Below are 23,187 nucleotides of genomic sequence, written 5' to 3'. Positions count from 1 at the left end.
GAATGGAGTCACTTCCTTCTGAGGTCTCTCTCGACTTCCCTCCCAGACAGAGCTCTTCAGCGCCTCTTGGAGGCCCAGCCATTCAGGGTTTATCACAGGGTAGCTGACTCCTCTGTCCGGAGCACTGCCTGTCTCCACGCCCAGATCACACAATGCAGGGCAGGGGCTGGCCCCACCCTCCCCGGCTCCCCTGAGCCCAGCACGGGGCCTGGCACAGAGCAGACACCCCACAGGCGCTGGTGAAGAGGACACACCGCTGGTTCACATGATGATCTCGGTCTGCGTGTCATAAATCAAAATGCAATCTCAGTTGTCACCCAGATCACCGCCTCACTTTGGGAAGAAATGTCAGCCTTCGTAACATCAACCAACGTAATGGCCACCATTCATCAATCACCTATTCTCTTAACTGCTTCTTCACAATAGCCCTATTTTAAGATGGCAGACCAAGGTTTAGTGAGTCAATGCAGCTAGAAAATAGACGAGCTGGAATGAAACCTCGGGTCTCTTTGTGTCCTCTGTCTTCACCCCCAGAGACGGGCGAATCCTTTATGGAGCTTCCCTCTCTCCGAACAGCACATCCTCAGAGAACAGAGGAAATCCTGGCACATGCGATCCGATGAGCAAGCCTAGTGGACTTGCGCCGATTAAGAACGCTTTTCATATTTCCACACTCAGTGTACAGAAAAGGGAGAGAGCACAGAGGAAAGGGGTATGGATCTACCTCCCTCAGTCTTCACAGCATCTGTCAGGAGGTTGTATTTTGGAGAAGAAAGACACGCTGAATTACAGGGATGTTGAAAGTACACACAGCCCCCCGGCTGGTAAGTGCAAAGCGACAGGCCAGCCCAGGCTTCCTGTCCGCAAAGCTGGAAAACCTCCCCCACCAAGACCCCTCAGTGACACTGGACCATATGCCTCATGCGGGTTGTCTGTGGGCTGATTTCCCGTTCGTTCATTCCCCACCGAACTTGGCCTTGCGCCTGGCACGTCAGCAGGAGCCCTGCTGTGGATCGGCCCTGGGCCCAGGAGGAAGGCAGGCGGCTGCACTGGTTACCTTTGTGGTCTGGCAGTGGGAAAGGAATGTGACTTTGGCAAAAGGGTCTGAAAGTCCGTTGCTGTCGGCCGCGATGAGGCCCCGGGCTTGGTACATGTGCGCCCTCAGCTGGAAGATATGCCGGTCTGTGGACAGACAGCGGAAAGGGTGGCGTCAGTGGGCTTCTAGGCGCGTGGGTGTCTGTGTGTCACGTGCGGCTGCTGCTGCACCCAGAGAAGGACAATGGAGCCACAGCACCACCAGCCCGAGACTGAAATGGATGCAGGAAAGAGGTGGTGTTGACGGCACTCAGGAGCCAGGCATTCTCCTTGGTGCTTTCATAACAACCCTGTGAAGTAAATATAATTATCTCCATCCCACAGATGAGGGAAATGGCTCACCAAAAGGCTAAGATACTGTTCCAAGTTTACAGAGCTAAAAAAATGCCCAGAGCCCGGGTTTCATTTCTGTGAGGTTCAAAATCACCTTCTCTTTCTAAAATACCACATTTTAATTCCTAGTAATTCTTCTGTTTCCACTGGTGTGTGTGTGTGTGTGTGTGTGTGTGTGTGTGTGTGTGTGTGTAAGAGGGGGGGGGGGAGAGAGAGAGAAACGGGTTTCTCCACAAATGGTTTTTGCTTCAATAAACTCAATAAAGTCTTAACTCACCCATTCATCTACTCATCCATTCAGCCAGCCAAGGTCATTTTGAACACCTACTGTGTGCCAGGTACAGTTCTGGTCTCTAAGGGTTCTGAAGTAGTTAAGACAGCCCTGCCCTTGGAGAGCTCCAGGGAGAGAGGGTAACAGATCACAAAACACTGCAATCACAGTGACAGGAGACAGAACCAAGTGTCCTGAGAGAGATACAGACAGAGGACATGGGAGGTTAAAGGCAGGCGCGAGCACACCTGTTTGGCGGGATGGGAGGCAGGGAGAGGGCCGCAGGTGGAGGCAGACCCGGGTTCGATGGGGGAAGGCCAAGTAGGAGCTGAGAAGTTCCCAGCAGGGAAAGTCTACTAGAACGTCACTCCATGAAACATGCTGCAGAGAGTCAGGGAGCTCTGGGGAAAGTCTCTCCTCTCCTCTGAATTGTTTGTAGCTGGACAGACCGGGTACCTTGGGTCGCTAGAGGTAGTGTTCATAAGAATAAGAAGATACCTGATTTGGGTATTTTTCACCCAAAGATAAAACTCTAAGGATGGGATGGAAAGCAGTGGGAGCAAAGCAAGTTCTGGAGATTGTTTGCTCCATCAGTTACTAGCTGTGTGATCTTCAGCATTTCTAAGCATCTCTGATACATCCTTTGTGACGCTGCAAAATGAAGAAGCCACCCAGGGTTGATGTGAAAAATAAATTAAATCTTCTGTGTAAAGTGTAGGGCACAATGCTTGGCAGGTGGTAGGTGTTCTCTCCAGAAGCTTGTCTTCTCTGACTATTGAGCTTTTAGTAGTCAAGGTCAACCAACATCAGAGGAGCCTTGCATGACAAAGGAAACCTGGCTCAATTCAAAACTCAGCTTCCAGCGAAGTGGAGGTAAAACTGTGCTACTCTATCTGAATTCGGCAGCTAGAGATCCTGCAAATTGAAGCAATTTGGAGACAAGCAAAATACAACTGTAAGGCATTAATATTTATAACAAAATTTAAGTATTATGAAAACGTAAACAGGATAGCAGTCATGAAAAATATCTGCAAAGGAGAAAGGCTTATATAAAGCAATCTGAATTTCTAGAAGCAGCCAAGTCAAGAAGCAAGCTGGAGAAACATGCTGACCTCACGGACACCGGATTCCACTGGGTCCTTCCTGGGAAATGTACATGCCTGCTGTTGACAGATCAAAACCCCAATGCCGTGCAAAAGGGAAAATCTGCTTTAATTCCACAGGTCATAGCAACAGAGATCTCACTGATATGTATTGAAAATACATCGTTCACTTAAAATCCAAACTCAACCTACATAGTCTGCCCACAAACAACCAAATGGCTTTCTCTCCATTAACACAAAAATACAAATTTTCATTTGAGATGTGTCTAATGACTTCCCTTTATTTTTTTTAGATCAGACATCAGACGGTAAGAAAACTTAGAAACTCTAATAAAAGAAGGCAAGTAAGTTGATCTTAAAATAATGCACAAGCAACAGGCATGTCTCCCTCCTCACTGTTTCCTCAGAAGCCCACCAGCGACACCTCAGGACCCTCTGCCCAGTGGGCAGCATACCTTGGTAGATCAGGTTGGCTGGAGGGTGAGTGGGGACAGCCACTTTGGAGGACATTTCTGCTTCATAGCCGGCTGGCAAGTTGTCCAAAATGGCACTGGAGTGTTTGGCCGAGCCCAACCACAGGTACACGTCGACTTTCGCCTGCACCGACCAGCCAGCTGGCCGTTTGCCAGGAAGCTGCGGAGAGGGGACAAGGAAGCCCACCTCATTAGAAAGAGCTGATTATGGGCCCTGCTCTTTGAGAAACGAGGTCCTTCCTGGGTACGCAGGGACGCATCCAGGGGGTGTTCAGAGAGCAGTTCTCAGGAGCTCATCTCGTAGCAAAATGAGACCAACGGCCCCAGTTGCCACGGTGCACAGCCCCAGAGGTGGATTCAGTCTTCGTGGGGCCTGAGGCTCAAACAGGCACTGTGTCACACACTTCTGAGCCTTGCACATTTAACCCTCACAGGGAGGTATGGTTATTGCCCCCATTTTATAGATGAAAAAACTCAGGCTCAGAGAGGTTAGGTGAGTTTTCAAGAAACACTCAGCTTTTAAGGGACAGAGACAGGACCCGAACCCCAGAGAGATGACTTCAGGTCTAGACTCCAGTCTCTGACCCCCATCACCTGCTTCTTCCCACACTGAGTTGAACTCTCCCTTCCCAGACCTTCCAAGTGCCTGGAGCTCCAGCGACAGCCTCTACCTCTTGGCTTCATTCAGAAGAACTCAAATGCTTCTTCCATAGGTCAAGCCTCCATGTGCTTGAAGGAACCTACCTGCTCTACCATGTTCTTTCTTCCCAGCTAAATATTTCGCATTCCTTCCCTCCTTCCTCATGCAGTGTGGTTCCTAATTCCCTCATCCACCACCAGGATTAGGAGACTCCCTGCCCCCATCTAAGGAGACACAGGTCCCAGACTTGGCTGCATTCAGGATCGCTGGCAAGGCCCTCGCTCTGAGAATGGCAACCTGCCCATATTTTCTTGGCCCTTCTAAGTGCCTTTTCTTTACTTTATTGTGTGTGTTTTAACAATAAAGAAATGGAGGTTCAGAGCAATTAAGACAATTGTCCAGTGTCACAGAGTGAGGCAGGGGTAGAGCTAAGACTCAAGCCTGCTCTACCTGGTTCAGACCCCATACTTTTAGCCAGTGGTCCTCACACACTGATGGGTATACCAGTGCATAAGAGTTACCTGGGCATCTGTTTCAAATGTGAATTCTGATTCCGTGACCGGGTTAGAGTGTAAGATTCTGCATTTATTTCGCCCTGTTGGTGCTGATCGTGCTGGTCTACCAGCAGCTGTTTTAAGTATTTAAATACCAAGACTCCTAACTTACTACGTTGCATTGCTCCAGGCCGGTCTGATATACTTTGCTTCTTAAAGTAAAACAAACAAACAAACAAACAAACGAACGAACAAAATGCATTCACTTCTACTGCTATGAAATGTGCGTGTGTGCATTCATGGTCAGAACCAAAAGCTCAGCGAACATCTTATGAAAACGTTACACAAGAACCAATGTTGCACTCCTAAATTTGCAGGTTTATGCATCCTTTTTAACATCCACAAATTGACAGAAGATCTGACTGGCTATGTTGGCTGGTGGGCACACAATGCAATATACAGATCATGTGTCATAGAACTATACGCTCAAAACCGATATAATCTTATTAACCAACGTCGCCCCAATAAATTTAATTAAAAATAAAAGTAAATTTAAAAAACAAAGTAAAATACACAGATTGAAATTGCTTGCAAAACAGTGCAGAGTCTCACTTAAGTTGGCGCGCACACAGCAATACCGAGCACCACGCTAGGTGTTGCAGCAGCCTCGTCCCATCTTTAGCTTCACAGGCATTTCCAGCCTGGGTGTGTCTTCCCCTGCCTCCTCCTCTTCCTCCCTCTCCTGCCTCTCACGAGCCCCTGTAGCCTGACCAACCATAGCAACGTCTTTCTTTTTGAGAAGAGCATGGCAAGGCAGGGGGAATAAACGGAGAACAATAAGGAATGCAAAAGCACATTGAAAAACTGTGACCACCAATGTATAAACCAGCCGTGGGCAAACTACGGCCCGTTTGAAATGAATAAAACTATTGAAAAAAAAGACCGTACCCTTTTATGTAATGATGTTTACTTTGAATTTATATTAGTTCACATAAACACTCCATCCATGCTTTTGTTCCAGCCCTCCGGTCCAGTTTAAGAACACATTGTGGCCCTCGAGTCAAAAAGTTTGCCCACCCCTGGTATAAACACTTCATGAGACAGAAGGCTAAAGTCTTCGCCTCCCCCATGCCCCACCCACCTCCCTGGGGGTCCTGGTGAATGCCTGCAGGCTTAAAAGAAGAGAAATCTTAGCAAGTCAGCAAAGGGAGAGAAAGATGCTAATTCACACGAGCTGTGTTGAAGTTGGTTCAATCAGTGTTAATAAGAGAAAGGCTTGTTTGCCTTTGGAGGTTGCACTCTGGCAGGACCCAGACACCACTTTCTGCTGCTCCCAGGGAAAGCAGGATGGAAAGCTAGAGGTCTGAGAAGGAGAGACTGGCCCAGGGGTAGAGATGGGACAAGAATGAGATGGGGTCTCCAGAATTAATGCCCAGCGAACTGGCACAGAGAGATAGATGAGTCAATAGGAAAAAAGGGAGGTTGAGCGTCACCTTCTGGCTGGGCTCTAAGTGCATACCAAGAGTTTCCTTTTGGTAATGAATGAATGTCCTTTTCTGTCCTTCGGCCACTAGGGGCACTGTGGGTATGAGACTGGAGGGGGAGAACTCAGCTTTTTGTGGATGGTGGATTGGGGGGAGCTCAATGAATTCTGTTCCAGCATTGTTAGTAGCATTATGAATATGTTTAAATTAGAGAAAAAGAAAGATCATGGAACCAGGGACCACGAAAGCCTGGTTGCCATTATGGGTTTACCATTCCTCAGCCATGTGTGTTCAGATGAGGCACCTTCGCTTCCTTAGATTAATATTCCCCAAACTGGGCTCCTAAGGACGGTAGTTTCCTAAAATTTATAAATAGCTATTCTAGACGAATATGATTGGCAAGCTTGGGTTGTAAACGTCGAAGATGTTTCCTGAATGCAGGACTTCTCAGAGCCTTTGTGGGAACTGGGAAAGTCCAAGAGAGGGATTCAACTGCAACCTCCCAAACGCGTTTGAACAAGAATGTTTATGGAGCCACTCGAAGGATAGTGGTTCTGTAAAATAAACTTTGAGCAAACTCTGGCCGGGAGGTTTTAGTTTTACATGCTATCCTTTGTCTTATTGCACTTCCTAATGCTCAGCTGAGAGTCGGGAGTGAGTGGCAGGCGTGTGGAGCCTTTGTCTCTCTGGCATAGCTCTAGCGTTTTTTCAGATTTACCAGTTCAGTGAAGGGCAGAGCAGAAAGGGAAGTGAAGGGAGGGGGTTAAAAGCAGGGGCGACAATCAGAAGAGGACTAAAAATAGTTCTGCTGAGTCATCTTATCAAGACGTGTCATCATGTCCGTACGATTGAATTCAACAGAATTTACAAAGCTCTCACCCCGAGCAACCCCAATGGCAGAAGGAAAATACAGATAAAGAGTAAACCAAGGTTCTCAACCTGAACTACGTCTACCCGCAGGCTTTATTTGACAGTCATTCTTCGTTCCCATTTTAAATAATGCCAGGATACATCAAAATATTTAGGAGGAGCAACAGCCCACTGATTTTCTGGTATTTTTAGCACAGGGCCTTTGGAAATGATTTGCTATTTTTAAGATAAATGTTTCTTGTGGATGGAGAAAGCTGAAGAAAAATCCTGATATTTGTGGTGAACAACTTGCATGAAAATTTCCTTTTACAGTTATCATTTTATGTTATTTTCTGTCATGTGTGTCAAATGATTTTTAAACTTGCCCCTGTAAAGGCAGCGCACAATTCCAGAAACATCCTCTGGCTGCTGGAGGCCCATCTGTTTGAATGCCAGTGTTTATTGGGTGATTACTCTGGGCGATGCACAGTCTATGTTCTGTATATGTGTTTATCTACTTAATCCTCAACTCCACCTCCACCTGAATGAAGAACAGGAGACACAGAAATGGTAAATAACTTACCCAAGGTCACACAGCTAAGAAATATTAGCCCTGGAATTCTGTTATGGATTAAGTTGTAGTCCCTCAATATTCATGTGTTGAAGTTCTATCCTAACCACACTGCCTTAGGATACGGCCTTATTTGGAAATAGGGTCATTACAGGTATAGTTAAGATAAGGTTGAACTGGAGTAGGCTTCTTATAAAAAGAACACCATGCAAGGAGAGGCACACACAGGGAGAAGGCTGTGGAGATTGGAGTTATGCTGCCACAAGCCCAGGATCTACCAGAAGCGAGAGGAGAGGCCGGGAACAGGTCCTTCCCTGTCGCCCTCAGAGGGAGCAGGGCCCTGTTGACATCTTAACCTCAGATTTTCAGCCTTCAGAACTGTGAAATAATGCATTCAAGTTGTTTAAGCCACTCTGTGGTATTTTGTCACAACATCCCTAGCAAACGAATACAAATTCCAACCCAGAGTCACCTGATTTCAAAGCCTGTGCATTACGCCATTACCCCACACTGCCTCTTCTGCCTGCGGCAGTCAGCCATCACATCTACAGGAGACTTTAGCAACTGGATGGCACAGAGGCTGTCTATCCTGGCTGCTCACTGCGTATTTATATCAAGCACTTGTCCAGCCTTTGCTGATACCTAGAGGGATGAGGAATAACATTATGAACCTCCATTTAGAGAAATATTTCCCTATAATGGTTATCATGGATCCCAGTTCTATCCTCTGGTTCTATCATGAGTCCTCATTCCAGACACACACACACACACACACACACACACACACACACACACACACACACACTCAATCCATCATTCGTGTGGTGGGTAACCCTCCAAACACTCAAAGTCTCTGTCATGCTGTCACATCGTCTCACTTAAGCATGGCTCTCTCTCCATCCATCGTTCGCAGGGCACGGTTTTGAACCATCTCACCCTCCTTCTGGGGAAGTAGAAATCCAAACTGGAATTGCCAGGATAGTCTAGTAAGAGTTAGGAAAGGGTCACCAGTCATTGCTGAGTGTTAAGCCTTTGGACCACTCTTTCTCCATATTTGCCCAAGCCTACTTCTGCGACAGAAATAACTTTGTAATAGAGGTAAAATACCCAGGGTCTCCAAGAAAGGCTTAAATCTTAAGTTAGAGACAGTAGAATCCATCCAGAGATTATTCCTATGGGTGTCCAATCCTGAGGCACTGGGGGACCCTGTCTTTATGAAGGGTGCAGGGACCCAAATTGAAAAGACTAGCAGATTTTTATAATTTAAAGCCACTGGCAATTCTGAAATAGCAGTTCTGTGGAATATAACCCTCTTTTCTTGTCATTTTCTTTGAAATCAATTTTTAAAATACAGAAGAACTTCCATGAAAAATAAATGCCATGGACAAGTTACATAAGAGAAGAGGTGGAGAGGTAACTAATAGAAAAATATTCATTCTTCCTAGTAATCAAAGCAGTAAAAATTAAAATAGCCTTGAGGTGCACTCAATAGATTAAAAGAGAAAACTTATATGTGTCTGGTGACATAGTAATTGGAAAATATTCAGCCTCAAGACAGTCTGTGGAATCACAATTTAAATCAAGAGGGGCAAGGGATTCCAGTTGTCCTCAGACCTCTGATGCTTGGGGAAGCATCAGAGATATGGACACACAGTAAGAATGCTGAGTGACCCAGGAAAAACAGAGATTTCTCATCTTTGAGTCAAAAGTAATGCAGACTTACTTTGAGGAAATGAGTCTTGATGGTTCCACAGTATTTGCCCATCTGCTCCCTGGCGGGGGAGTAGAGCAGGTCCTTGGAGGCGATGCGGGCGTAGGCCACCCTCTTGTTGTTGCTAAGCATCCAGAGGAAGACATCAGGGATGGTGTGCTGTGGCTGCAGGGATGGAGGGGAATGGATCTGATAGGTTGGTGTTTAACAACTCCACGCCCGGAGTTCTCCTATCCTGTCCTCCTTCCGCAGAGCAAACTCTGTGACTTAACCCACCCAGGTACTTAAAGCCTCTCTCTGCAATCAAGCAAGCGTAAGTGTAGCTTCTTTGAAAAGAGGAAGCTTTAGGTCACGAATTAGCAATAAGGTAAGCCCATCTGCCAAACTGCTCACTGTGCTCGAAGGAAATACAAACTGCACCGAAGATTCGGCATCTTTAGTGGCCTGCTTTTCCCCATCTGCTGAACAAACATTTTCTACACCTTCCCATTTTTCAGTCTTGTAATAGTGATTTAGCTTCAAGCACTGGGTCTCCTAAGTACCAGGTAACATTTCCAGAATATTCAAATAAAAAAACAAAACGCCATGAATGTCTTTCCATTTACTCTCAGAAGGGAAAACAGTTCCACAGGGACTTTGGGCCTAAACTATGATTGCAAGCGTTTTAGCTCCATGTGAAGTGGTTATTCAGGAGAAACTTGACTGAACTGCACAGAAAATTAGACATCAGAATTGAGCCATTCAATGGAGGAACTGCAGAATTCCTCGCCAAGAGGCCCATTGTGTTATGAGTGTCTGAAATGTACATTTCTGAACCCACGCAGCTACGGAAACAAAAGGGAAGTATATTGTCATAAACGAGGCTTCAACATTCCTGGGCTGGAAGCAGATGCTCTGTATTTTGAAATCCCCAGTGCTCTGATGCACCTGGCACCCTCATCGGGTATCTCTTCTCCCTCGATATGGAAACAAACATCCCTGTGGACACTTTCCTGGCCACAGGGTTGGTCAGTCAAAGAGCTGAGGCCCTGGTGCCTGGTTTGAACTTTCTGGATGTTTATTAAAATCCCTGCAACTCCTAAAAGGACTATCTCACTGTTTATTACGCCTTCAGAGAATAATTGATTTGCAACAAGAAATATAACTTTTGAGAACCAAAGAAGCAGTAAATCTGTGCTTCTTCCTGCAACCTTCCCAAAAAAAAACCTCGTGTCTGACAGAAGCAAACATGAGGGCCTTTTTATTTTACTTATTTACTAGTGGCCCAGTGCACGGATTCGTGCACATTGAAAAGGAAAATAATTAGAAGAAATATTTTAAATATCACTATTTGCCCTTTCTCTATAATAGCAGTGTCAACCAAATTCACGATCAACAATGACAAGATCGAAACACATGCGTGCGATTGGCACCAGCGAGAGCTTTATATGTATAGCACATGCATGAGTCAACTTAACCTTTTATTTATATGTATATGTGTGTGTGTGTGTGTATATATATATATTAAACTTGCTTAATTAGACCTGCTTTCTGATGTAGCTAAGCTTTTTCCAGCCCAGTGAAACACCCCAGCTTCTCTTTCAGGTAATTGTCAGCAACACAGCAGTAAATATCAACGTGAAGCAGATTATTATTGTAGATCACGCAGGGAGAACAAAGGGTAAAATATTTAACTGCAGCAGTGTTTGAGTATATTCTGTGCAGTGAGAAAACCTGAAGTCATTTTCAAGGCCCACCAGTTCTTCTTTTCAGTCAGCTTGAGTTTCTAAGCTTTCTAGATCTCCATTTTCCGGCTAATGAAAAGACAATAGGATTCCACCGAGTCTCCTATCTATCTACTCCAGGACTTCTGTGAGGATCAAATGATATGAGGCACGGGGAAACACTTCACAGACATTTGGTTAAAGTGTGAAATTTTTCCACCTGGCTATAGAGCCTGGGCTGAAGAAACTGCAAGGAGGCTAGCTGTTGCTAGGGAGAGGAAGCCAGTCACTGCTAAGTGACATCATTACCCGGACAGACAGTTAGCATATTAGCCTTTTATATATATAGATTTTGTTTGTTTCTTTGGGGGCATATTTTTAATTATATAATCAATATATGAATACATTCTTATAAATAACTCAAATAATAAAAGTGATCAAATCAATGTATAAGGGCCTTTTTAGATCATTCTAGAAGTCATCAGAAGATAATGGTTATGACTAACTTAACAATGAGAAGCTGACTTGACCTTTACTGAACATGAGTTTTGATCCTCTGTTGAAAACTTATCAAAGATCATGTGCTAATTTTGACTTTTTTTGAGTCCATTAAGGAACATGCTTTTTACTTCTGAATATTCAAGCTTCATTTTTTAAAAAATCAATAAAGCTATAGATGTTTGGCTTAATTTTAAAATCTCCTTTTTCACCTCTAAACTAATAATGCCTGCTCAGCTCAGCAAAGATCAGGAACAATATTGCTCTTTCGTTGTCATCCAACATTGAGACCTCACTGGGAGAACACCCAGTCGAATCTTCCTAATGAAACTCGCTATTAGAGTTGATTACCTCGTCCACAAGGAAGCGGATTTTTTCCACAAAATTTTGGGCTTCATGGATCATTTCATCAAGTGATATCTTTTTCTTCTGCTGCTGAATGATCCCTTTGGCCTTCTTGGCCATCGCATCCTAAAACAAGACAAGAATCAATGCAGATCTTTCTAGAAATCTGGACAAGCACTGCCCTGTTGCAGGAAAATCCTGAAGGTGTTCATAAGCTCCACATGGAGCCACTCATGGGGCTATTTCAGGGCCTGCCACTAAGTGTGCTGCCCATTTAGTAAAAATATCATAGGAGTATGGAGGCAGTGAACAGCATCTCACTTCCCTTTGACAGATGAGAAACTGAGGCCCAGAAAAGTCGGAGTCTGTCAAGGTCCCATAGCTCTGGCAGATAAGACCTGAATCTAGGTTTTCTGATACTAACAACAACTATAATAATAGCAGCTAAAATGTATTGAGCTCTTACTCTGTGCTGGGCAATGTTCTAACTTCTGTGTTAATCCTCATAACAACCATAGCCACCTTAGTGACTGGGGTAGGGACTATTTTTAAAAAAATATATTTTATTGATTTTTTACAGAGAGGAAGGGAGATAGAGAGTTAGAAACATCGATGAGAGAGAAATACCAATCAGCTGCCTCCTGCACACTACCCACTGGGGATGTGCCCGCAACCAAGGTACATGCCCTTGACTGGAATTGAACCTGGGATTTTTCAGTCCACAGGCTGATGCTCTATCCAACGAGCCAAACCAGTTAGGGCTGGGATAGGGACTATTATTCCCATTTGACAGCTGGGGAAATAGAGTAATGCAGCTCTGAGAGGCAGAGCTGGAGTTGACCTCCAGCTGAGTCCAAGTCCTTGATTATTGTCCTCACCACCTCTCCCTAGAGGCCTGGTGGATGCTTCCAAACCTAGGTGGCATCATTTGAGAAATGCCACCAAGGAACTCAGCATGAGTGATTGAAACACCCAAAAGTGTTTACTTGGATTCATTCGCTCAGCCCACATTTATGTGCTTAGGGAAAAACCCCAAATACTTACCAGTGATTTCAAAGGCCCTGAGTGAGTTAGCCCTGCCTACTCCCCACTTCCTCCCATAGTAGTTCGAACGAACCAGTCAATAACTTGATAAGAAAAAAGGGACGGTTAAGACAAAGGGAACAACTACATATGACATCACCTAACCACTGAGGATTCAAAATTGCTGGAGCATAGACATATGGGAAGGGAGTAATGGGAGAGAAGTCTGAGGTGCTGGGTTGGAGCCAGACAGTAGACAGCCCTGTACATCATATAAAAGAAAACTGGACTTTGTCCTATGAATGATTAAGATCTCCAGTGACTATTTTAAGCAACAGTGATCTAGTCGGCTTTGTGCTTTAGAAAGCCCGTTCTGGTTGTGGTAGGGAGATGGATTAAAGGAAGACTACGGCAATAGTCTAGACCAGAGACATGAAGGCCCTCAGCTTAGGCAGTGAGTTTGGGGATGAAGAAGTAGAGTAAGTTCCAGAGTCTTTGAGGGGCAGAATCAACAAGGCCTGGAATCGAACTGGCTGTTTAGGATGAGAGGTAAGGATTCAAATTTGATTCTTAGTTTTCTGGCTGGAGAAATGAGTATAGCTGGCAGGATGGGGAGCAAGTTTAGGTGGGAAGTTGATGGGCTGAGCAGGATATGTGTATTGAGTCTGCAGTGCTGTGAGATAAGTAAGTGGCATGTCCACTAGGAGGTTGGAAATACAGTCTGGAGATGAGGAGGTAGGGCTGGGCCACTGCAGAGACATTGAAATCATGGACTTGTTCAGGCCAAGGATGGGCAGACACTGAGAAGACAGCAGGGCTGTGTGGGCAGTGGGCAGTGGGTGACATTGAGGAGACAGGGAAGGGTGGTCCAAGGAGCTGAAGAAGAACTGGGCCGGGAAGAAGACCCTATAAACGGTGAGGACCTGGCCTCCCCGGGAGTACAGAAAATGAGTACACAAACCTTCACTTATTTTGCTGGAAAGAAGGATGAACCAGGAGTTTTGAGACTTGAGTTTTAGTCTCTAGACAATGATGGACTAGCTGTGACCTTTAAAAAATCATTAAATCTTTCTGGGCCCCACTCACATCTTTAAAATATATCTGGCCAGGCAAATACTGAGTCATTGTTCTTTGCAGGATTATCATGGCCTCATATAAAATATCCCTTAGTGCCACTGCTGGAACCGAAGTTTAGAGGTGAGAGAAGCCAGGGTCTGACTTGGCCTGGCATTTCTCAGTTGTCCCTCATTCTTCAGGGTCTGAGCATCTATAAGGCAGAATGCAGGGCCTCCAGGACACAGAGGCGTACCAGCTACAGCCTGTTCTCAAGAAGTGCTTACATCTTCTAAAAAATATATATTTTTTATTTTTTAAATTACAGTTGACATACAATCTTATACTAATTTCAAGTGTACAACCCCATAATTAGACATTTATATAACTTACGAAGTGATCACCCCAATAAATCTAGTACCCACCATACATAGTTATTACAATATTATTAACTACTAGAGGCCTGGTGCACAAAAATTTGTGCACTCGGGGGGAGGGGGGGTCCCTCAGACCGGCCTGTGCCCTCTCGCAGTCTGGGACTCCTCGGGAGATAATGACCTGCTGGCTTAGGCCTGCTCCTGGGTGGCAGAGGGCAGGCCCAATCCCTAGGTGCAGCCCCTGGTCGGGCTCAGAGCAGGGCTGATTGGGGAGTTGGGACGCCTTCCCCTGTCATGCACAGAGCAGGGCAGATTGGGAGGTTGCGATGCCACCCTCAGTCACGCTCAGGGTAGGGCCGATTGGGGGGTTGGGGCACTGCCCCCTGTCACACTCAAGGCAGGGTTGATGGGGAGGTTGTGGCGCCACCCCCTGTCACGCACAGAGCAGGGCCCATCAGGGGGGTTGGGGCTCCATACCCTGTCATGCACAGAGCAGGGTTAATCAGGGGGTTGGGGAGCTCCCCCCTGTCACGCACAGAGCAGGGCCGATCAGGGGGTTGAGGAGCTCCCCCCTGTCACTCACAGAGTAGGGCCGATAGGGGAGTTGGGGCACCGCCCCCTGTCACACTCAGGGCAGGGCGGATCAGGGGGTTGGGGCGCCGCCCTCTATCACCCACAGAGCAGAGCCGATCAGGGGGTTGGGGTGCCGTCACTGTCACACTCAGGGCAGGGCAGATGGGGAGGTTATGACTCTACCCCATCACACACAGAACAGGGCCCGGGGAGGGGGGGGGGGTTGGGGCGCCGCACCCTGTCACACACAGAGCAGGGCCGATCAGGGGGTTGGGGCGCTGCCACTGTCACACTCAGGGCAGGGCAGATGGGGAGGTTATGACTCTACCCCATCACACACAGAGCAGGGCCCGTGGGGGGGGGCGCCGCCCTCTAACACCCACAGAGCAGGGCCGATCAGGTGGTTGGGGCGCCGCCACTCTCATACTCAGGGCAGGGCCAATGGGGAGGTTATGGCTCTACCCCATCACACACAGAGCAGGGCCCGTGGGGAGCGGGGGGGGGGGTTGGGGCCCCGCCCCCTGTCACACACAGAGCTGCAGGGTGACCAGGGGGTTTGGGCGCTGCCCCCTATCATGCTGATCCCGGTGCTGGGAGGCATATTACCCTTTTACTATATAGGATAGAGACCTGGTGCACGTGTGGGGGCCGGCTGGTTTGCCCTGAAGGGTGTCCTGGATCAGGGTGGGGGTCCCCACTGGGGTGCCTGGCCAGCCTGGGTGAGGGGATGATGGCTGTTTGCAGCTGGTCACACACCCTTCAGGGTGGGGGTCCCCACTGGGGTGCCTGGCCAGTCTGGCTGAGGGGCTGAGGGCTGTTTTCAGGCTGGGACTGAAGCTCCCAACCGCTCCTTTTTTTCTTTCTTTTTTTTTATTCTGGGCCAGCTTTAGCTCTGAGGCCTCAGCTGCTGAAAACAGGTTTCTGGCCTTTGTTTACCGTCTGTATTTGATACAATGTTGCGGTCCGGCTGGCTGAAGCCCCGCTGAGTAAAGCAGGTTTCTGCTTCTTTTTTAGCTTCTATATTCGCAAGATAGTTGCATAGAGTTGCAGCTGAGAGGCCGGCAAGTCAGGCGGGGAACGTTGGAGTCCTCCATCACTGAAGCAAGCAAGCCTCCCTGTTTGCATCAGCTGCCTGGCTGCTGGCCGCCATCTTGGCTGCCAGTTAATTTGCATATCTCGGCCCTACTCTGTGAGTGACAGGGGGATTAGCCAATCGGAAGGGTAGCGGTCGTACGCCAATTACCATGTTTCTCTTTTATTAGTGTAGATAGTCCCTACGCTGTACTTGACATCCCTGTGACTATTCAGCAACTACAAGTTTGTACTTCTAAACCCCTTCACCTTTTTCAGCTACCCTGCTAACCCCTCTGGCAGCCATCAAAATGTTCTCTGTGTCTATGGGTCTGTTTCTGTTCTGCTTGTTCATTTATTTTGTTTTTTAGATTCCACACATAAGTGAGATCATCTGGCATTTGTCTTTCTCTAACTTATTTCACCAGCATCATACCCTCTGGGTCCATCCACATTGCTGCAGATGACAAGATTTCCTTCTTTTCTATGGCCACCTCATATTTCATTGTGTACATATGCACACTTAGGAAGTGTTGACAACTTTTAACACAGTTCTTAATGGGAGGAAACCAAGAAGAGGAAGACTAGTTATTTGTTCTGTTGTTGTTCTTGTTTTTGCTCTCCCAGCTTGTGAGACAGAAGGTCAAGTGAAAGAATCTACAGTCTTTTATAAAATACAAATATCAAGAAAATGAACAAGAGGAAATCCATCAGAATAGGATGTAGGACTAACTGGTGGTCTCCTAGCTCATTCTTGTAAACATTCAATAAATGCTAGTCCCTTTCTAACTCACCCATATATTCCCTGTTCACCTGTGCCTTTATATCATGCAAATGTATAACCTTGAGAACCTTATCCTCATGTAGTCTATGACCTATGCCTCATCCATGAGGTTTATTTTTAAAACACGTTTCAATTCTCTTCAAAGTATAAATAGATTTTCACATACCAGCTCCTGCCAACAGAGCGTAAGTCGTTTCTTATCCAAAGTGGTCTGGTTCAACATCTTGGGCTTCTTTTCTGCCTCAGAGATAAAGGCACTGAAAGAGAAGAAGAATAATTTTGAAACCTATAGTGACAATCCATTTATATAATTCTAGAGATTTGCAAATATACTTCCTATAATACAATGATAAAGTTAATGAAGCCACAAAACCAAGATTTTTCATTTAGGATTAAGCAATGATGCACTAGCTTTTCTAAGCAACAAAATGAGAATTTTTTCTTATCTGGGAAAAATGATACTCAGACTTCACATGGGGAACAGATGCTGGTTTTTGAAGTTTTTTCCAGTACATATCTATTGTGACTGCTGTCCTAGTTCATAACAACAAACACAAAATAAAGCAGTTTTCCATCATCTTGCAAATTTAACACACACCAAAAGGGTCCTGAAAATTGTCTGCAAAGCAAATATCTTAGACTCAATACTGGGATGTGCCTTCACATTTTAAAAATTGTACAAAGGACTGAGAGGAACATTTTGAGGGATAAAGTTAAAAATGTGTTCAATCGGAAAATGGTAAAGATTATGAATCAATGAAAGAAGAAATATACATGGCTTGGAAGTATACATGACTTGGGAAAATGAGATATTGTCCTAATTAGTGATAACTTAAATGTAATACCATTTTCATCTATTAAAAAATGTGATAGTAACCGGGGGGTGAGGGCATGAGTGGGGGTGGGGGTGGGAAGGGCAATGGTGGGATAAGGACACATATGTAATACCTTAATCAATAAAGAAAAAAATGTGAAATCAGACAAGGCTGGCGAAGCTGTGGGGATGTAGTCACTCCCCTCCATGATTTTAGGAGCAGGTAAATTGTTATAATGTTCAAGAGGCGATTTAACAGTACCAATAAACATTTAAATATCTATATAATTTGATCCAAAAATTACACTAGACTTCTATCCTTCAACAACAACTGAAAATTTTTGTAAGAATACATTTATGCAGTAAGCCTTGCTGTGGCATTGTTTATAGGAGCAAATCAACGGTGACAACTTCAATATCAGGGCTGCCTCTGACACGCATCACGGATTGAGTATTGAGGATGACTGTTATGTCCTGCTACAGAAAGATGCCAGTGAGGCATTGTTGAGCGAGAAGGCAGCCTGCTGAACAAAGCGTGTGCTATCATCTGTGAAGAAGGACAGTGTTTTTATGGATGTGCGCGTTTGCAAATGCACGGGAGAAAATCCAGGCGGACAAATCTAACTCCTTTCTGGAGAGTGGGATTAGAGAAAGAAGTGAGAAAACTTTTACTTTATGCATCCCTGCATTTTCTTTTTCTGTAAGATGAGCATGTAGTGCCTCTATGATAGAGAGAGAGAGAGAGAGAGAGAGAGAGAGAGAGAGAGAGAGAGAGAGAGAGAGAGAGGAAGGGAGGAAAAGAAACAAAAGGGGAAGCCTAAGATGCCACATCTCCCCATGCTCTGCCTGCTGCAATTGGAGGCCTCATGTGAAATTCTCTTTGGGTGTATAGTCAAGTTACATTTTTCTCTTAATTTTTAAAAAGAATTAAAAGCATTATATTTTGTAGAGGGAGTCTTGTTTTTACACAGCTATCTTTCCTAGAGGCACTAGGAATTTCATTCCCTTACCCTCCCAGGATGGACCAGCCAAGGGAGATATGGAGGGCACTTCTGACTTCTCATCTCTCTCCCTTCTTCATAGGGGGAAAAATTACTATTTCCTCATCAAAATGGGGGTGAATGACCACAGCACATGTTTCTGTTCATCCTTCGTTTGTCAGACTCAGTCTGCTGCTGGCTGTGGGCAGCCTTCTCACCCCACATGGCAAATGGTCTATCCCTCCTCAGGGAAGCCTCAAAGACCAGCTGCTCAACCATGAATGGGCTTGGGGGACCAAGAAGCCCACCAGGACCTCAGGTCCAAGTTGCTTTCTCAAATCCAGGTTTACCAAATATAAAACTAACATTTTCATCTCCGTCCAACCATCATGAATGTTTTTTCTATTGATTATGAAATTAAAAGAGGAATGATTATCATCCCAACTAACCCCCAATACTGAAAAGTTATTGAACTACTAATTTGCCACAGTTTCTGAAAATGTGAGATCATAAAGCTTTTTAAAGATGCTTAAAAGAAGCCCTGGCCAGTGTTATTCAGTTGGCTGAGCATCATCTCATGCACCAAAAGGTTGCTGATTTGATTCCTGGTCAGGGCACATACCAGGGTTGTGGGCTCTATCCCCAGTAAGGGGGCATACAGGAGGCAGTCGATCATGTTTTTCTCTCACATCAATGTTTCTCTCCCTCTCTCGCTCTCTCATCCCTCCCTTCCTCTCTCTCTAAAATCAATAAAATATTTTTTAAAAATACAGTTGTTTATTTAAAAAATAATGCTTAAAAGGAATTGCAGGTGGCACTTAGCTCACAGCAAGAGTAGCCCTGATATATATTGCTTCTACTATGAAAAACATGACAGAAATTAAAATAGAAAGAAAAATACTACATATTTTTTCTTTTCTTTTCTTTTTTAAGTAAAAATGCTTGTATAGTTGAGAGATTAGGAAATCCAGAACTTACCAAACAGAATACCAGAATGTCGCTATCCCCTATCTACTCATTTTTTCCTTCCAGCAACTGAATAGCCACCCCTTTTCTATTAATTCCATTATGACAGATTCTCATCTTTGCTCCAGTCCTGACTTAATTTCAAGAGTTAGTCCAAGCGCGCCCTTGTGTGGTAGATAGATCTAACATGACCCCCGAAGATCTCCATCTCTATTCTTGTCATTGTGTAATCCCCTCCCTTAGAATGTGCACTGGACCCAGTGCCTTGTTCATAATAGAATATAGCAAGAATGTGATGGGATGGCATTTCCAAGATTGGGTCTGAGAAGACCATGACTCCCGTCTTGCTGGCACGCGCTCTCTGACTCTTCGCTGGCTCACTCTGATGAAGTCAGCTGTCACGTAGTGAGAGCTGGTGGAGAGGCCCAAGTAGTGAGGAATTGAGGTTGATTTATAACCCTCCACTACAAAGGAACTGAAGTCCTCAATCCAACAGTCTGAGAACGGAATTCTACAAATAACCATGTGAGCAATCTTGGAAGCAAATCCTTCCCAGCTGAGCCTTGAGATAACCCAGTCAGTGCCTTGACTTCAGTCTGTGAGAGGCTCTGAGCAAAGGACCCAGCTATGCCACACCTGGACTCATGGCCAATAGAATTGAGTCTATTAACAGAGATAAGAAATACTGTGTTAAGTCACTAAATTTGAGGGTTATTGGTATTCGGTAATAAGTAACTGATACCCTATTTTTGAATCTTTGTATTCATCTCTTGGAAAAAGAGCCAGACCGCTGTACCGATTTTTAGGTAATTTCCACACAAAGGTGGAATATTGGCACTAGATGAAAGGTAGATCTATTTTCTACAATGTCTCCAAGTTCCATCTTATTCTAACCACTTGTTTGCATGTAACTAACATTTTTATATATCATGTTGGGTTTTTCTCTTTAATGCTCAGGAGCCCAGGTATAGGGGACAGTTAGGTTCAGGGCCTCAGGTCTGGTAGACTTAATTTGTTCCTATTAATGTATTATATGATGAATTCTATTAAATAGTATTTAATAGAACTTATTCATCTCATTGTCAATATAATTGTTGAGTATCAAGGATATATTTATTGATGAGAGAGAGAGAGAGAGAGAGAGAGAGAGAGAGAGAGAGAGAGAGAGAAACATTCAGTTGCCTCCTGTGTGCGCCTTGACCAGGGATCAGACCCATGACTTTTTTGGTGTACAGGACAACGGGACAACACTCCAACTGACTGAGCCACCCTGCCAGGACACTGCTGGCATTTTTCTTGTTTCATAAAGAGTTTCAGCAGTAAGTCTTTTTTATCTTCTCTTTTCTTTCCCCCTTTGCTTTAGATTTTAGTTCTTAATGTTTTAGGAAGCAAAAGTAATCCCACTTGTGCCAGCTAAATTACTGAACAAAATAAAGATAGATGGAACACTGAAATGCCCATCTGAATGCATGCAAATGGACTACTTTCTAAGATAATTAAAAGCTGATTCCATATATGCTCAGCACCCCACATGCCGGCTAGTACCTGCTTTGACTGATGAAGTCATTGAGCACCGTCTTCATTTTCTCCTCTGGTGCTTCCTCTGAAATCTTGATCAATTCTTTCACTTCTTCTATACTTTCTTCCTGAAAACAAACCACAGAGGTGGAGAAATGAGAGGTGAGAATGAGACACTGTAGTGGAGATATTGATTGTAACACCCCAGAAATAATATATAGCAATTTTTTTGTTTGTTTTAGAAATGAAGGAAGATTTCCCGTTTTCTTGTATCTTAACTGGAAAATACTACTGCATGCTGACTCTTAATTTTCCTTTTCTTAACTGGATTCGGGCTGAACTTGTAGGAAACTGTCCACCATGTTAGGGATTTAGGCTTTTACATTAGTTGAAACCAGGATCTATCAATTTTGTGGGAGAACTGTCAATCCCCTGCTCTTTGGAGATTAGGAAAACAGCCTACCATAGGCCCTACACCAATAAGAAGCAGAGCAGGGATCTGAATTCAGATAGTTGATGTAAAGTCCAGGGATTTTGCAAAATATATTCTCATTCCTCTGGGTCCATGTGATAAGAGGGGCCATGAGTCCTCCAAATGCAACAACTTCAATTTATTTGTATTTAGACTAAGGTCAAGACCTTCTACTGGGTGGATAAAAAATCCTTTGGCCTCCAGCTTCCCAATGATCAATTCCATGGCCTGTCAGTCACCTACCAGCAGGTCTGCCATTTTCTCCAGCATGTTGGACCAGTACAGCCTAAACGTCTGGTCTCCCCAGGAACTGATGAAGTAGACGCAGGGCTTCTTGGCCTCAAATGGCAAGTAGTTGTAATTTCTGTGAAAACATATTAGAACGTAAGTTGGCAATCAAGTGTTTTCAGGCAATTCCAGCCACAGATTCATGTTTTGTATTTTCTATGTGGGGAGGGTGAGGGGTGGTGACAAAACTATCAAAGTATCATTAATTCCATCCATAGCCTATACTTGGGGACTCATGAGCAATAAACAATGAACAGTGATGTGGCTGAGGAGAAGAGAGGTACTGACAGCTACTGCTATCAGACTCAGGGAAAAACTGGAAATGATCAACAGAGGGCAGAATTTATCAAGCAAGCCTTCTTCAAGGAGGAAGGTTTTAAATTGAGAGAGGAAAGAAGGGGGAAAAACTGACATCATTCCTTTAATGTCTATATGCTAGGCACTGTGTAAGGATCACTTGAGATAACAGATATAAATGTATTTTGTAAACTGAAACTGCTAGAGAAATGTAAGAGGGTAATACTATTAATGAGGACAAAAGCATATGCCTCAAACTAAACTTCAGGATCCCATGGCTTCCCTGCCATCCATCCATCCACCCATCCATCCATCCAATATTTATTGTTACCAGGCATTAGTGCTAATGATGTAGATGACCCACTAGGCTAAGAAGGGACAAGAGGGATGTCAAAGTACCTAGAAGGGGAAATGCAGCACCAAAGAGAATTTGGGGGGGGGGGCCAAGGGGGACAGTGGAGTATGCTTAAATGTGATGAGGAAAAGACAGTTAACAGGATGAGACTGCAGACAGGAGAGGTTTTCATCCCAATAAGCTAAAGAGAACTTTAGCCTGAAGGAATGTATGATTGTTCTTTTTAGCTCTCCAACCCCAATTTCTTTTGGAAATCATGCCCCATGGTCTGTTCTGAAGACAATAAACCAGCAGGTGCCCATTCATAAGAGAAGCCAAATAAATTCTTGGCAGAAACTCAGGTTGTTATTACAGCAAGAAAACAAAAAAATTAAAGGGGTTAGAACTAAACCGCTTGCATGTCTTTTTAAAATTATCACATTGAGAATCCTGCAGCTGAATAAATTCCCTCTCAATGTTGTGCTTTGTTCCAAGGTTTCTTAGGTTTGGATTATTTTGTGCTAATAATGATCAAGGCCTTTGTCTTTTTGGTTCCCAGGGTCCTCCTGGTCTCACTGGGTCTAGGTTTCTCAGGTAAATTATAGTGCAGATGGAAGACAGCAGATGGGAGGGCACCACGTTGCCAGTGGAAAGAGAAGGCTGCCAGTTTGAATGGCTGCCCTGACACACGACCAGCCTTGTGACTTTGGTCAAGGGTAGTACTGGAATTCGAGAATCAAATGATGACCCATCATTAGGTGTCTGTGCTCCAAACTCATTGCTGAGCTCCAGCCCAATACATAAATTCATGTGAATGCATGTGCTTTGCCAAACTGGAAAGTCCAGAACAAACACACAGTGGTATTTTAAGTGCTATGCTAAACCACCCCTTATAAGATGGTATTTTAATGAAGGCAACAGACAAATAAATTGTGTGTATATGTGTGCACATGCATGTAGGGGTCTATTATAGACACAGGATCTTCCAATTTAGTTGCTGCCACCCTAGCGTGCCACTATGCGGACAGACCCTCAATATAGTGACTGAGAAATATACAGAAAGCCCC

General features: G+C 44.7%; 1 protein-coding gene across 1 annotated transcript in view; it reads right to left on the bottom strand.

The window, feature by feature from the left end:
• Positions 1 to 23,187, bottom strand: part of FER1L6 (fer-1 like family member 6) — a 112,435-nt gene that overhangs the window by 47,610 nt on the left and 41,638 nt on the right. Inside the window, exons 14-20 of the mRNA XM_036338638.1 lie at positions 21,445 to 21,565; positions 20,757 to 20,857; positions 16,618 to 16,708; positions 11,577 to 11,696; positions 9,037 to 9,189; positions 3,258 to 3,435; positions 1,058 to 1,182 (exon numbers count right to left, since the gene is read on the bottom strand). Coding sequence (XP_036194531.1) covers positions 1,058 to 1,182; positions 3,258 to 3,435; positions 9,037 to 9,189; positions 11,577 to 11,696; positions 16,618 to 16,708; positions 20,757 to 20,857; positions 21,445 to 21,565 — 889 coding nt within the window. The remainder of the gene's footprint in view (positions 1 to 1,057; positions 1,183 to 3,257; positions 3,436 to 9,036; positions 9,190 to 11,576; positions 11,697 to 16,617; positions 16,709 to 20,756; positions 20,858 to 21,444; positions 21,566 to 23,187) is intronic.

The sequence above is a fragment of the Myotis myotis genome, unplaced genomic scaffold, assembly GCF_014108235.1.
Source record: "Myotis myotis isolate mMyoMyo1 unplaced genomic scaffold, mMyoMyo1.p scaffold_m19_p_16, whole genome shotgun sequence".
NCBI classification, from domain to species: domain Eukaryota; kingdom Metazoa; phylum Chordata; class Mammalia; order Chiroptera; family Vespertilionidae; genus Myotis; species Myotis myotis.
Note: the sequence above shows the minus strand (reverse complement) of the source record. Positions and strands in the feature narration are given on the sequence as shown.